Source organism: Mytilus edulis, chromosome 14, assembly GCF_963676685.1.
Source record: "Mytilus edulis chromosome 14, xbMytEdul2.2, whole genome shotgun sequence".
In the NCBI taxonomy this organism is placed as follows: Eukaryota; Metazoa; Mollusca; class Bivalvia; order Mytilida; family Mytilidae; genus Mytilus; species Mytilus edulis.
The window spans coordinates 44696351-44708753 of record NC_092357.1 but is presented as its reverse complement, the minus strand read 5'-3'; the positions used below and the strand labels follow the sequence as shown (position 1 = coordinate 44708753).

Genomic DNA, 12403 nt, shown 5'->3' with positions numbered 1-12403 from the left:
TTTGTCAAATCCTTTGAACGATCTAACTGCGCAATGTTTTGGTAATTTCTCATATTGAAGCGGTATCGTGGTCCTAGTGTGATGGGGTGTTAGCAATTTCAAGATAGTAACTGGCCATAAAGTTTTAAATCATGAAAATGATATAAATATTTAGGGATTCCGATACTGTCTTTGAAAATAACAAGCTTGGTAAAAGACTCTTATAAAATAATAGTTTGCAAAACAAAGAAACTGAAAGAGCAGAAAAAATTAAGAGTTCGTTTGCTTGCTTTCGAGATAAAGGACATATAAAATTTGGCGGGTAATGATTCTCTCTAGATTCTTTCTACTTGAAACATTGTCCGCTTTTAAAAAACAAGGATTTTATAAGATTTTCAAATATGGCTTGTAAAACTATTTGTTATTATATATACAAAGACAGTAGTGAATACATTTTTTATGGCAAAACATGGATAAAATCAGAGGATCCAGAAAATCTGGCAAAAAATCAAAACTAAGATGTGCGAACATCCTTAAGCAAACTTTAATAGTTCAAATGTCTTTCAAATTTTGGAAAGAAACAAATCGTAATTTTTTAATTTTTCGTTTTGAAATTTGGATATATTAAAATGCATTAACACCAGAGATGGGCACGATTGCTGACAAATGTAATCGCGTAGTAATCGATTATGCGAAGGATGTTTGTGCAATCGATTGTTTTGATGTTTGTATGTGATCGGTTTCATTCGATTATTTTATCAAATCTAATGAATTTACTTTTCGATTACGATGACTACATGCTATAAAATAATGTAGAATGTTTATACACAATTGTGTTGTTCAACCTGTTTAGAGTGGAAATTAATAATTTTACAAAAACAGCTTCAAAAGAAATTTTCCAAATGATATGTTGACACTTGATTTCTAAAAGGAAGCTCATACAGAGGGTCTAAACTATCTTAGACTTCTTGAGTGAATGATGAAAAACATGAGAACATTCTTGAAATGACTTCGACCATTGCATCAATCGCATCTATACATTGTAAAAATAGGTTTTTTTCCCAAATTTTTGTTGTCATACTGACCTTAATTTGATATTTACTCATTATAAACAGGAAACTTGAATATAACTCTTAACATTGTGAGAGGTTTCATCTGAAAATAATTATATGAAGAAAAAAAAATAGTTCAGTTAGTACTTTTAAAGATAGAAATTCTTAATTTATAATTACATGTATGAATTTATCCTTTGTTTGGATCATTCCCCTTCTTATAAGTTATAAAACTGCCAATGGAGAACAATTTATAAAATTGGCCAATATTTAGGGAATGACTGTATCATTTTTTTTCTGTCTATGAAGAAATAAGAGAAAAAAAAGTGTGTTGCACACCGAATAACGCGCGTAGCGGGTTATTTAAAGTGTGCACCACATTTTCAAATGTTATTTCGAATAGGCAGAAAAAATATTACAGTCGTTTCTTCAATGCTATTTGTTTTAAAAAAAATCCTTTCAGTCTGAAACACTTGCTGTCCCACTTACCCGAATAATGTGATTTCGTTGTCATCGATATTGGCATGATACAATACAACTTTTGAAGCAATTTGTTTTTTATAAATTTCCATTATACCTATAGACTATAAAAAAACTGTTCAGTCTTATAGAGATTATCGGTTCTAATTTTCTATTAAATGGCTAAGGTAGCAATCCACAGTTAGAAAATAAAATTAAAATTGAACAACAAAATTTTTTATCATCTGTTATTAATGGCTTTCAGTTTCTAATACATTAACCTAACTGTTTTAGTTATACATGTGCATATGTATGTAATCAGTATCTTCCATAGATTTAATTTTCAAAAGTTAATAGGTTGAAATATAATTTCTTTTTTGTGTATCCATGGCAATATTCTGCATTTATTTACCATCAAACATTGCAAAAGGGGGGGGGGGGTGAACATGTAACATTCCTATCAAACTAGAATTTCAATGCCTTTGAGTGATACCTTTTCAGAATCTGTTGACATTATTCTACATAATGATCAAATGAAAAAAACGGGCGTCTTTTGCTTCATTTTTTTCGTAAAATGTAATCACAAAATTCGTAAGACAAAAAGTTGAAAACAACACATTACAATAATTCCCGTTCCAATGTTTGGTAAAGATATGTAAATACGGACTGTCATACAGAAAACAGCCTTTATTACATACATTACATAATCTTGATGTTCATATAAATCAATTAGGAAGGCTATGTTAATCTTCAATTATCCAAAATTTAATTTAATTGCACAATAGCTCTCAAATTTGAAAAGTCCACAGGGGCAAAAATGCAAAACTACACACCTAACTGTGGAGTGCTACCTTACTCTAACATTTCAGTCAAGTTAATTCAAATATTTTTCGTTTAGATTTTACATTATCCGAAATTGACATCAGTAGATCATTGCGACAAGAGAAGGATACATCGGCCATCCTCCAGCTGAACAAGAAGAAATTGATGGAAGTTGAGGTTGAACAGACCGATGATGAATCTTCTAACATCGTCACATATGATCCATGTCCTGACCAGAGTGACAAAATGCCAAACAAGTACAGTAATAACGATAATGATGTTGATCAGCCCATCACTCATAGCGGAAGGAGTTCAGAAAACTCTCCAATAGAAGCATTGTCGGTTTTCGCAAATGAAACCACTGAAGAAAATCCCAAAAGTGAAAACATACGAAATGCTCCACAAGGTGACCCATCTGATCATAAAAAAGATAAAGTGGAATGTCTTATTGCAGGTAAGATTATGCAAGTAATAGTGTTTTTCCCTATCCGAACAGCACTATCAATATTAAGGAAAATCAGGCTACAATGATTGCATCCATGTTATGGAAATATTCTTTACTTGTTGTCAATAAGATTGAAAGTACGATGATTAACGTCGTCTCCAATGATGCAAGATGCAACTTTCCACTGAAGAAAGATTATAATACGAGTTGACCTTAAAATGGTGTTCATTCTTATATTGGTATCTGGTCTTATTTTCTAAATTGCGTTTATGATTAACATTATTAGAAAGTTACATATTGAGTTGATTTTTGTGATTATGAGGATACATTGACCAACCTTACAGAACAGGAGAAAACAGAAGAGCAAGATTAATTAATGAAAGCCACGCCCAGACAAACTCAGTAAAAATGATGAACCATAAACTGAGTAAAAATAATACAAAACAAGTAGAGTTATGACGTCAAGGGTAACGATAATCACATTACCGATGGGCGAATAGTCGAAGTAAAATAGCTGAATGTTCAGTTTTAACTACACTTTACTCCTACTTTTTTTCAAATGAAAAAATTTGACCGGTTGCATAACAATATCAAATGCATGTATGGAACGAAGTTAAAAAAAAGATGATAAATAAATCATTCCATCCGAATTTTGGATATTTAACGTCGTCTTCGAAGATGCAATTAGCAAGTGTTGACAATTATGGTTCAATAAGACCATCAACACAACAATACGACAGGCTGGCCGGCATAAATACAAAAATGTCATCTTTAGAATAATGTTATATATAACTAAAAAAATTAATCGGTTTTGAATACACTTTACTTTCATATTATTAAATACTAATGAGAATATTTCAACGGTTAACAGCAATTTTATATATATAACCAAATACTAAAAGTTAGCATAAAATTAATCCCAACCAAATGCTTTATTCCTTATATTTCTGTACAAGTGAATTTATAATTAACGGTAAAAATCAAATTAACTATTTTACAAGGCACAAAACGTTAATGATAAAACAAGTTTTGGTATGTGTATTGAAACCATTCTCAGTTTTTGGTCATGTGAATGAAAACAGTTTATGTTATGCGCGTTTGTTAAGACAAATAAGAGATATAGTATTAACTTATAAGAATATACACATATGTAAGGTATACATACTGAATAAATCTCCTTTTTGTGACACACAGATAATACTGAAATCATTTTTTATTTAATATCATATGGTTTAATTTGGATCCTTCTTTTTTCTTTACAATAGAACACCATTCAGATACAAAATTTTCAGAAAGTTGTATGAATACGGAAATAGTAAGAAACCCTGGGATAATTGAACAATTGAAGAAGATGTTTGGCGTTCAAAAGGATGTGACGGAGATAAAAGTGTCTACGACAAAGGAAAGCTTTCTGAGGGAATCGGTGAAAGTTGGAAAGAAGAAGCTGCATCAGAAGAAAATAGCGCCAGTAATTATTTGGGACTTTGGAGGACAAGACGTTTTCTATAGTACTCACCAAACGTTTCTGACGTATCGAGCTATATATTTAATAGTATTAGATGGTAGTAGAAATCTAGATGATCCCTGTCCGTTTGAACAGTATCTGCCTGGGAAGAGTGGACCTAAAACAGCAAGGGGTAAACCAAATTATAAGTTCCATACTATAGATCAGATAATTGTATTTATAGACGACACATGTATAAAACAATCTACCAAACATATTACCCAAAACCCTTGCTAAATCGTATGTTTATATCGTATTATCCTTCATTGCTGCTCAAATAACCATCATATGAACTGTCAAAACAAATTTAAAGATTAAGCAAATGTAAGAAATATGTATCCCATATGCAGGTGAAGTTGGTATATTGCTACTAAGGTTGAGGAAATTTATAATTTGAAAATCAAAAACGTCTCGATTTTTAAAGATTCTAGTACCGAGATGACTGTGTACGTCAAATTCGAGATATAAGTCTAAAAATGAGGCGGATGAAGCCGTGTCTGTTGTTTCTTTAATTTCTAGTTCTAAGGGATATATTAATGAAACCCAATCAGAAAAGTTCGGATTGTTTATGGAAGAACATTATCAATATATCAGATAGGGAAAATAAATAATCTGGTTATTTGATCCTCTTGTTTTTGACAAGTGTCTGAAAGACCTCCGATTCATATGAAAATAAGAAGAGGTCAGCAAGAAGAGGCGCACAGTTTGTTGCCATAGGAATGCCGACAATTTGTTAGAAAAGTCTACCTCCTAACTCAACAAATATGTTGTCGATAAGAAACTCCAGCATACTGACCGCTTGTTCTTCTGTGTAGCATGTTTAACCTTTTTGTTTGTCACTATTAACGAAATACGCCTTATGATATCACAAAGAAAAAAAGTATATAGCGTATGCTACCATTTTTATGTTGAAAGGTATTGTGAATTATTTCTTTTATTTTTTTCTTCAATTTCACATGGGGATTGGTGGTAAAATTTTAAATTGTCTTGAGGTTATTTAGAATTTTTAAGAATCCACATCTATACTATTAAACGAGAAGACCTCATTTTGGGTGTCGCTTCTCTTCCTTCCACAATAAATCAATCATCATGCATCTATGTCCTATAGGTACAGTGGATAGTCATATTTGTCATCCATTCATATGGTTATTCAGATTGAGTTATTTTGGGAGAAAAACGAGAAAAAAAGGCGTCCGGATATGTTTCCGTCATTGGACGAAATTTTAAGTCATATTAGATTTCTGGTTTGCGTTTTTCTGTATACCTTGAACATACATATTCTACGAATAAAGAGTATTTTCTGTCTGATATCATTTTCAAGTTAACTATCCACGGCGGTCACAGAGTTTATTAGATAGAGATTGTCTGTATAATATATCAATGACCGCCGTGGATCGATTATTAAACTGAGAATTAAAAGTAAAAACAAAATACACTTTATAGTAATGAATGAGAGGGGCAGGACCTTTTCCGGACGTCGGGATCGGGTGCTTTTAAGATCGGAATTTCGGGATGACGGGATATTTAATTCTTATTAAATTCGGGACCTCGGGATTTCATGTTTGTACATGTAAGCCCGGGATATCGGGATCAGGAACCCTATGACACCACCACCCCCCTTTATGAATGTTCATAATATACAGTTAAGCGCTAAAATTATCCATGTGTTATTAAAATTAATAGAGAACATTTTTTGGGGGGGAAAGGAGGAGCCGGGCTAGAAAAACAATTGTCCTGTCCCAAAGTACCTTTGACTTTTGATACCTTTTTTGAAATTCTCCAGTCTTTAAATCCTTTACATAAATTCATTGATTACAAAAAAAAAAGATGTGGTATGATTGCCAATGAGACAGCTTTCCATAAGAGCCCAAAATGACACCGAAATTATAGGTCACCTTACGGCCTTCAACAATGAGCAAAGTCAAAACCCATAGTCAGATATAAAAGGCCACGAAATGACAATGTGAAACAATTCAAATGAGAAAACTAACGGCCTTATGTGTGTACAAAAACAAATATATATCACATAAACAAACGACAACCACAGAATTACAGGCTCCTGCCTTGAATGTTCATAATATACTAAATGTATGTTCATAATGAAATCAATAGAAAACCAACAATTGGGAATTTTGGAAATAGGAGGAGGGATACAAAAAACTTTTTCCTGTCCCCAAGTACCTATGACTTTTGATACTTTTCCTAAAATTCTAAAGTCATTAAATATTTTACAAAATTCTTCCTACAACACTTTAGATACTTTCAACCACGCTCTGAATGCCCGCGATTTCGCGGGTGTGTTCTAGTATGGTTAATACTACTACGCGAGTAAACAGTTTCACAGTACTTCTGAAGAGCCTCTTTCACTGCGGACAGAATTTTAGTCAATGTAATGGACAATTCTTTAGTCGAACATGAAGATGAGCCAGAAATATACCGTTGTTTGTATGGAATTTATGAAGCTTTGGTATCCAAGATAAACAAGATAATTCCTTCGATTTGGTGTTCAATGCAATGTTTATTGAAGCCATGAAGGACTTATAATTTGCTAAAATCTCATCCTTGTCAAATGATATGTCTTTGTATGTGGGATTACCTAAGTGCTCATTATACCTATTTTTTTACAAGATATTCGTAGTAATACGATTTACATATAAAGACAATATTATTTGAAGCTTTGTCCGCAGGAACAAAAATGGGCTGAACAGTACTGATTCTATCGTAGTGAATAGATCGAACGCCTTATAAATACTCACAATATACAGTACAGTATAGTGGTAAAAATGGCAAAATATTTAACACAATAATTGAAAATTGTCCAGCTAACGATTAATATCTAATAAAAGTGCATCAATGTGTAAAACAATTTTATTCTAACATATGATACAGCTTATGTCAATTCAAAAATAGAAAATCATATTGAAAATCATATACCAAGAAACGTATACAGTCGTTGGATGGTGTAAATTTTCACTAACGCATTACACCATTACACCATTCACTGTATACCGTTACACCATATACCCTGTGCCATAACATCATACACATAACACCTTTGAACCATACACCTTAAACATTACTGTATAATGTAATTTAATTTCAAAGAAAGCGTGCAACTACAAAATTGTTTATGTATTTTATAAAAACAAATTTTGATCACAATTTGGTATAAAATTAATGTATAAAATTAAAAATCAGTTCTGAAAAATATTTTGCATAGTTTTTAATGTCGCACCTTATTCATTTACACTATTCCCAATTGCACGTTGCACCATTTCACCATTCCCCTTGCTAGATACACCATAGCACCATACACCATAGTACTATACACCTTCTATCATTGCTAGTTCTTTGGTGTTCTATCTTAAAACTTATCAAGATGTGTTGATTGCTATTTAAGCTTTTGGACAACTTGTTGTTTGACATATTGTTTAGCAAATTTTCTACTTTTGAAATCAGTGTGCGAACCTTTAACATCTACTTTGATATTCATCTACAATATCGCTTTCTAAAATTCCGTATGATGTAGCTTACGTAAACGTGTGTTTTCAAATTTCACATGAAGTTTGAGAATGTAATTCAGTGGTTGTCATTTGTTGCTATATATCATATTTGATTGTGTTCGGGTTTTTTTGTACGTCCATAAGACCGTAAATTTTATGGTCGTAATTGTGTAACATTTCTAATTTCGGGACTTTGTATAGCTGACTATGTGGTATTGTCGAAGGCCGTACTGCGACCTTTGGTTATTCATTTCTTTGTTATTTGGTCTCTTGTGGAGAGTTGTGTCATTGGCAATCATACCACATCTTCTAATTTTTATATTATGTTAAAACAACATTGATAACATAATGATTAAAAGAAATATCACAGTTGTACAACGTTCAAGCGTTACAATCACTGGAACAAAATGCATATGGTTACGGCATCACAAAACTATATGTTTGTCCTTATCTGCCTTTTGATCTCAGCAGCTCTTAAATGACGTATCATTTGATTCATAAGTCTTGCAGCAATTTTTAGGGTTATTAACTGTGGTAAATTAACCATTATTCTGACATATCGTTAGTATATTGTTTGAATGTTTATTACTTGTCATTTACCTTTTCAAACAACAAAGGAGTAGGTCCGGTAAGGGCCGATTGTGGACTCAAATATCAGGTTCATCTAACAAAATATTTTGGACACTTTTTAAACACTTTTTAAAGTGTCTATTTCAATTGATTCAATTCGTGGATGTGAAAGATTTTAACTGATTAAGTCATGAAAACGCTCCGATTCAAGCTTAAATATGAAAAATCTATCAAATATGCGAAAAGTCGTCACTTTTCAGATGGTTTTTGTCAAAAAATGAAAGTGGCCACATCCGTGTTCATCCTCAACCTTTATATATGTTATGTATTATCATCAAATACAACTTACATTTCAATATTATGAATAAACACGGACGCGGCCACTTTCGTTTAAGACGGAAACCGTCTAAAATTTAACTAAAATGCTAAAATTGTGATGATTTTAGTAATTCAGCATGACTTAATCATTGTTTTTGATGTTAGTATCCGATATATGTGCATTGTATTGTCAAAAACTGCCCATATTTGTGTAGCAGAAGCATTCTCCTTTCCAATAAATAGATAAAACATTACATTTTCACAATTTTGTAAAACTGCTATATTTTGTGGCCAAAAAGAGGTCTTACTGAACCTACTCCTTACTGCAAAACTGCTTAACAGGTTTGAATTGCTTATAAGCTTAATGTATGAACAGTACAGAATTAACTGTACATTGATATAAAATGTGGTATGAGTGTCAATGAGATAACTCGCAATCCAAGTCACAATTTGTAAAAGTAAACCATTGTACATTGTAGGTCAAAGTACGGCCTTTAACACGGATCAAGCTAATAAGCGCCTGATACGGTGCATTTTGTCCGTAATTTGCATTTTGTCCGATAATTTTGCTTATTGTGCGACACTTTTGCTTTTTGTCCGTTGCATTTTGACCGTTTTGCTTTTTGTCCGATAAGTTTACTTTTTGGCCGGCAGCTATGCTTTTTGTCTGTTGCTTTATATCCGTTTTGCTTTTTGTCCGCTGATTTTGCTTCATGTCCGATATAAAAATGTATATGTTTTTGCAGGTTTCATTTGAACCTGAAACATCATGCCCTTTTTGAGTTAAATACAGACCATACTCACTTAATAAACGACAGGGAGACTCTGAGAATATCAAAATGAATAATATCAGACCTGACAATAACTTTTGATGGTAAATTGTTAAAAATTAAGGACTACCTCATCAAAATACATTCTCATGTACCATTCACCCACCTACCACGATCCGAAAATAAAACGATAGATCACCATATATATATATAACGTTGCAATTTGCAAACTGAAACTACCAACCTAATACCATGGTAAAATTTGGCCACACTATCCTTAAATAATGATAAAGAATCTGCAATCAGGAAGAATTTCGATGCCAATAACGGTCGCCAAATATAACCGCAATGATTAACATAGAATAGAGTCCTAAAATATCTGACAGAGCTTAAATGTTGAGAATGTGAAGAAAATCTTACTTAAAATATCGGACGGCTCCTTATTAGACCTATTGCTTATTACTGAAACGATTTTGATTTCTGTTTTTTGTTGTTTTTGCTAATCTTGAAAACCTAAATGATCCGAGAGAAACTTCGAAAAGGTTTTATAAGCTGACTATTTAGACGATAACAAAAATTGCAGGAAAAAGCAAGAAAGGTACTGGAATGAAAAATAAAACAATTTTTTTTTATCAGAATTTGTATTTAAAAAGATTACATTTCCTCCTTGGTCGGTATAGCTCTTGTTATTTCCTTTATGGCTCTTCTATTCAACATTGGTATCAAATTGTTGTTTGTCTCTAACATCACCGAATAAATAGTAATTGCTAAAATGGCTGGTGCAATAATTGTTACCGTTAAAGTTATTAGATATATGACCGTAGGATTATCGAGAAGGGGGGTGGTGTGGTTTATTGGATAATTAAATTTCATCCTATATCATATCTAAATCCTAAATTATCCTGTGATTTGGAGGACAGACTATTTATTTCAATGTTGACATGAAGATGGGCTCAGCTAGTTATGTTCCATTACTGACATACAAATCCATCCATATGATAAAGTTATTTCAGCTCATTTATTGCTTGAATTTGTTAAATTTAGGGCTCATGCGCGCACTGATTGGCAACGATCAGCATTAGGGTATCTTAAAAAATATGTCTGAAACTCGCCTACCAACCAGATTCAGATTCCGATTCTTATAAAACCAAGTAAATGGTACAAAGACAGTATTTTTTACATGTAATAATATACAGATTCTGCGCATGACAAGTTTGTACAAAACGAGCAAAATAACATACAGATTATGCGCATGACAAGTTTGCACAAAACGATAAAAAAAAGATGAGAGATTGATGATCAACCTCGAGAACATACTTTTATGGTGATAATCCTGATTAATTTACACAATTTTTTCAATACCCGAATATTCTTTGAAAAACATAAAGTGTCAAGTTTCAAAACATTTAATCGGCTTACATAGTAAGGTTTTAGAAAAGCTCTTCTACTTTCTATTAGGGCTGTACAGTTTAGAATAAAGTGAAATTCATTACCTACCTATTCTCATGTCTAATAATTTTACGCCATCTACTGCTTTCTATAGGTAACCGATGATTTCCAGTTCTAAACCAACAGCAGGATGATGAGCTCTACCAATTGTCCATACATGTCACAACTGCCAGATGACGTTCCAAAATTGGTTTCATTCTCTATATATAGTTTGTCTCAACCAAATGATATGAAACTTAAACACAATTCTTATAACCACATAACCCAGATCAAGTTCGAATTTGGAGTGATGCCCCTTTGCAAATGGAAAAAACTGCTGATTTTTTTTATTTCCGTTCTTTTACTTGGGTTTGCCTAAAAAAAAATTGGTATGCAACTTATGTGCAATGTGTATAACCACAAAACACATGTCAAGTATGAATTTTGGTGGCCTCACTTTTGCTGTTCAGCCTCTTTATAAATGGGGAAAATGCTGACTTTATCGTTTAAGCAAATGTTATGAAACTTATACACAATACTTATTACAACAGAAGTTAGATCAGTACAAAACTACAAATTTGGGTAGTGTCACTTTAGTCGTTCTTAAGTTATGTCCCTTTATAAAGTTATATGCAAGCGGCATTATCTGTGTCCCATGAACTCATGAATGACAAATTTTACCATTTACTTTTTGTTTTTTTAACTACTATTTTGAAATTTATGATAAATACAGATAATCTTTATGATGATCAGCAAGATCAGTGTTAGAAACGAGACAACAGGGTCGGAATATTTGATCGACTCCTTATTACAGTGCATGTCCTTTTGTCATTTGATAATGATTTTGACATTTATTTTATTTTTTGAGTATTGGGCGTTTTTGCCTTATATCTTAAATCTACAATCAAGACAATACGAAGGTGACTTCTTATTGAAATTATTGCCCTTTAATATAATATCTTTCGTATTCTTGGATTGTTAATAACAGAGAAATTTTTTTTATCAATGTAGCAAAATTTGATGCAGAAATGTAGATAACTAAATAAATGTGAATTTTCATTTAAAGAAGATTTGAACATACAAATACTAACATTTTTACAAGCGATGAATTATTTAGCATCTGTAGGGGAGCTAACTCTGAAATGAACTTTTGCTTTTTTTACAGCGTATGAGGGTGAGGGCATTCCGGTGTATTGCTTTCGCCTAGATTTCCGTCACGTAATATTCGTTTTTGGGGTTTTAACCGATCTATAAACATGATGAATATCATCAAATGCAAACTAACATTCCTTATCGCTTGCTATAAATTCATTTCTTCAATGAATACTCATCAAAAACTTTTTAAAGAAGAAAAATAAAAAATATTATTATGTTTTGTTGTATGTATATAACATATGAGTAAACAATCAATAATATATTTGCACACGTATGAGGAAGAATATCTCAAAAACTTTTGCAATCTCAAGGAAAGATAACTCTGCATGGATGATTAAACATTTTTTGCATAGAAATACGATTGTCTACTAAAATCCATTCTATTTGAAAATTATTAC

At 32.1% G+C, this 12403-nt stretch overlaps 2 protein-coding genes across 2 annotated transcripts in view; both read left to right on the top strand.

Moving 5' to 3' along the window:
- The window catches only part of LOC139502640 (epidermal growth factor receptor-like), a 346005-nt gene that overhangs the window by 106160 nt on the left and 227442 nt on the right, over positions 1 to 12403 (top strand). The gene's annotated exons all lie outside the window — the stretch shown is intronic.
- LOC139503271 (uncharacterized) overlaps positions 1 to 12403 on the top strand; it is a 35204-nt gene that overhangs the window by 7808 nt on the left and 14993 nt on the right. The window contains exons 5-6 of the mRNA XM_071293031.1: positions 2389 to 2766; positions 4023 to 4394. Coding sequence (XP_071149132.1) covers positions 2389 to 2766; positions 4023 to 4394 — 750 coding nt within the window. The remainder of the gene's footprint in view (positions 1 to 2388; positions 2767 to 4022; positions 4395 to 12403) is intronic.